This window comes from Arachis ipaensis, chromosome B10 (assembly GCF_000816755.2).
Source record: "Arachis ipaensis cultivar K30076 chromosome B10, Araip1.1, whole genome shotgun sequence".
NCBI classification, from domain to species: Eukaryota; Viridiplantae; Streptophyta; class Magnoliopsida; order Fabales; family Fabaceae; genus Arachis; species Arachis ipaensis.
In genome coordinates, this window is record NC_029794.2 from 116638795 (window position 1) to 116641027 (window position 2233).

At 28.1% G+C, this 2233-nt stretch overlaps 1 protein-coding gene across 1 annotated transcript in view; it reads right to left on the reverse strand.

Annotated features, from left to right (window-relative positions):
* LOC107622936 overlaps positions 773–2233 on the reverse strand; it is a 4023-nt gene continuing 2562 nt past the window's right edge. Inside the window, exon 5 of the mRNA XM_016325016.2 lies at positions 773–1330. Coding sequence (XP_016180502.1) covers positions 953–1330 — 378 coding nt within the window. The 3' untranslated portion in view covers positions 773–952. The remainder of the gene's footprint in view (positions 1331–2233) is intronic.

Here is a 2233-nt window from a genome sequence, read left to right on the forward strand (position 1 = left end):
CCAACACATCCAAACATGCAAACAAAACAACATCCCTCTTAACCAACAAGACAAAACCAAAAGAGCAAACCACACCCAAAAAACAAAACAAAACATGAGATCAAAACAATCATGAAGTATGTTATTGAGCTCCTCAAATATTGAACTTCATTCGCTTCATCAACTAAAAAATTTTGGTATCTAATGCTCTTCACCTTTTATCGTTTTTTAAATTACGTTATTCTTTGTTTTAATATTTTCTTTCAGCCTCCTCTTAGCTTCCTCTTTATGTAAATATTTTACCACTATTTTTTCATTACTACAATGTAAACCAAATTGAAATTCAAATTTTCAAGTTTTTCTTATTTTCTCCTTTGAATTTTTGATATCACTATTGTCAGTTGTTCTCTGTCTAACCTCCTCTTTTCTTCAAATTATCTTTTAACTTTTTCTGCAGCCACCATTTTTTATCACATAATTCACCAACGAATACTGATGTAAACAAATGATGTGAAGTAAATGTGAATTTAGCCTAAATAATTACAGCAACGTTCTTTGACAAAAAATGACTACAGCAATGTAATAATATCATGTAATGTAACTAAAAAATATATATACTTGTTTGAACTGTGATTCACAAACATTTGATGAACTTTTTATACTAACAACTAGTTTCAAAGTTATGAAGTTTATATTCTTAAATTCATTTATTCCACTAATATAGGACATTAAAATCAAAATATTATAATTTATTTTAGACATCAAAAGTAAATTACTATAACACAAAGCATCATGCATCATGAATCTTTCTTTTTTTATTTTATATGTTTTTTCCCCCACAAATAACATACTCCAAAAGTTCTGTTTCTTATTCTTATTGACGAAATTAAAGATAAGAGGTCTACATTTGCATCACTCACATACATAACGGTTCATGAAATTAGACAACACTGACGCAGACACCCCAACATTATTACATGGGTGACCTCTTAATCTTAGAGCTTGATAATGATGATGGCAAGAGCTTGACAAACTCAACAACCACTTTCACCGAATTGGTGGCGGCGAGGGGCGCAAAGGTGTCAGCCTCGTTGGAATCTTCTGAGCTGCCGCCGGGCAAGTTGGAGAGAGCCCTAATGACAATAAAGGGAACATTTTGTTGACGGCATATAAGTGCGACGGATGCACTTTCCATGTCCACTTGTGTCACCTCAAATTGTTCACGAATGAAGCCTCTATATGCTGCATTGTCTAGGTAGATGCTTGCACTTGCTCCTTTTGACACAAATTTCAATTTTGGTGTATGTGATAAGCATTTTGTTGAGTTTAGACACTTCTCAAGCTTCATGTTCTGCCAACATATATATATGTATCAGTTATTTTCACTTAAAACAACATTGTTTTGAGGCAATAATGTTTTGAATTTAATTTGGATGCATTATGAGTGTAAAATATATGTATCTAATTATTATATAATGTCACACTAATAAAAATAACTATTTTTTATATTGATAGTATATATAAATGATCATCCAAAAAAATTGTTATAATTGTAAGATTGTATAAAATGTTTTATCTAAAAAAACTAAATATATATCACATAATGAATTATTAGATGTTATAGAAAAATAGACAAAAATTGAGATGATATTTGCTGGCATATAGTTGTTTTTATTAAAATTAATAGTTAGAAAATAATTAAATAATAATTTAATTAAATTTGTTAAATTATCTAACAATTATTAAATATCAACTGAAAATAAATTTTCACATATTTTCTTGTAATATTATTGACGGACACGGTGCAAAAAGTTGTTGAGTAGTACATATCACAAAAGCCTTTTTAAATGTAAAAATGGACGTAACATACAAGACAGGTTTCGTTCTATCTAAAGCAGCATGTACCATTGTACCTACATTATTTTTAAAATAAAAAATTTAAAAGTAAATAAAATTTAATTAAAATAATGCAATTTTAAACGAAAAAATCTAACTGTATATCTAATACATACTCAAAACATATCCAATTATCCATACAAGAAGACAAGTTTCGTTCTATCTAAAGCCTCGTAAAATTCAAATTAGATACAGATTAAATCTGCAAATTGAATTTTTTTTTTGTGCAATTCTACTTTAGAAGATGAACAAATACAAATATTTTCGGAAGATTCGAAGAAAAAATACTATAAAAGTAAGATTTCTTTAATATATTGAGTAAAAAAATTACTTTGGAAAACTTAGTCAATAATTTTCA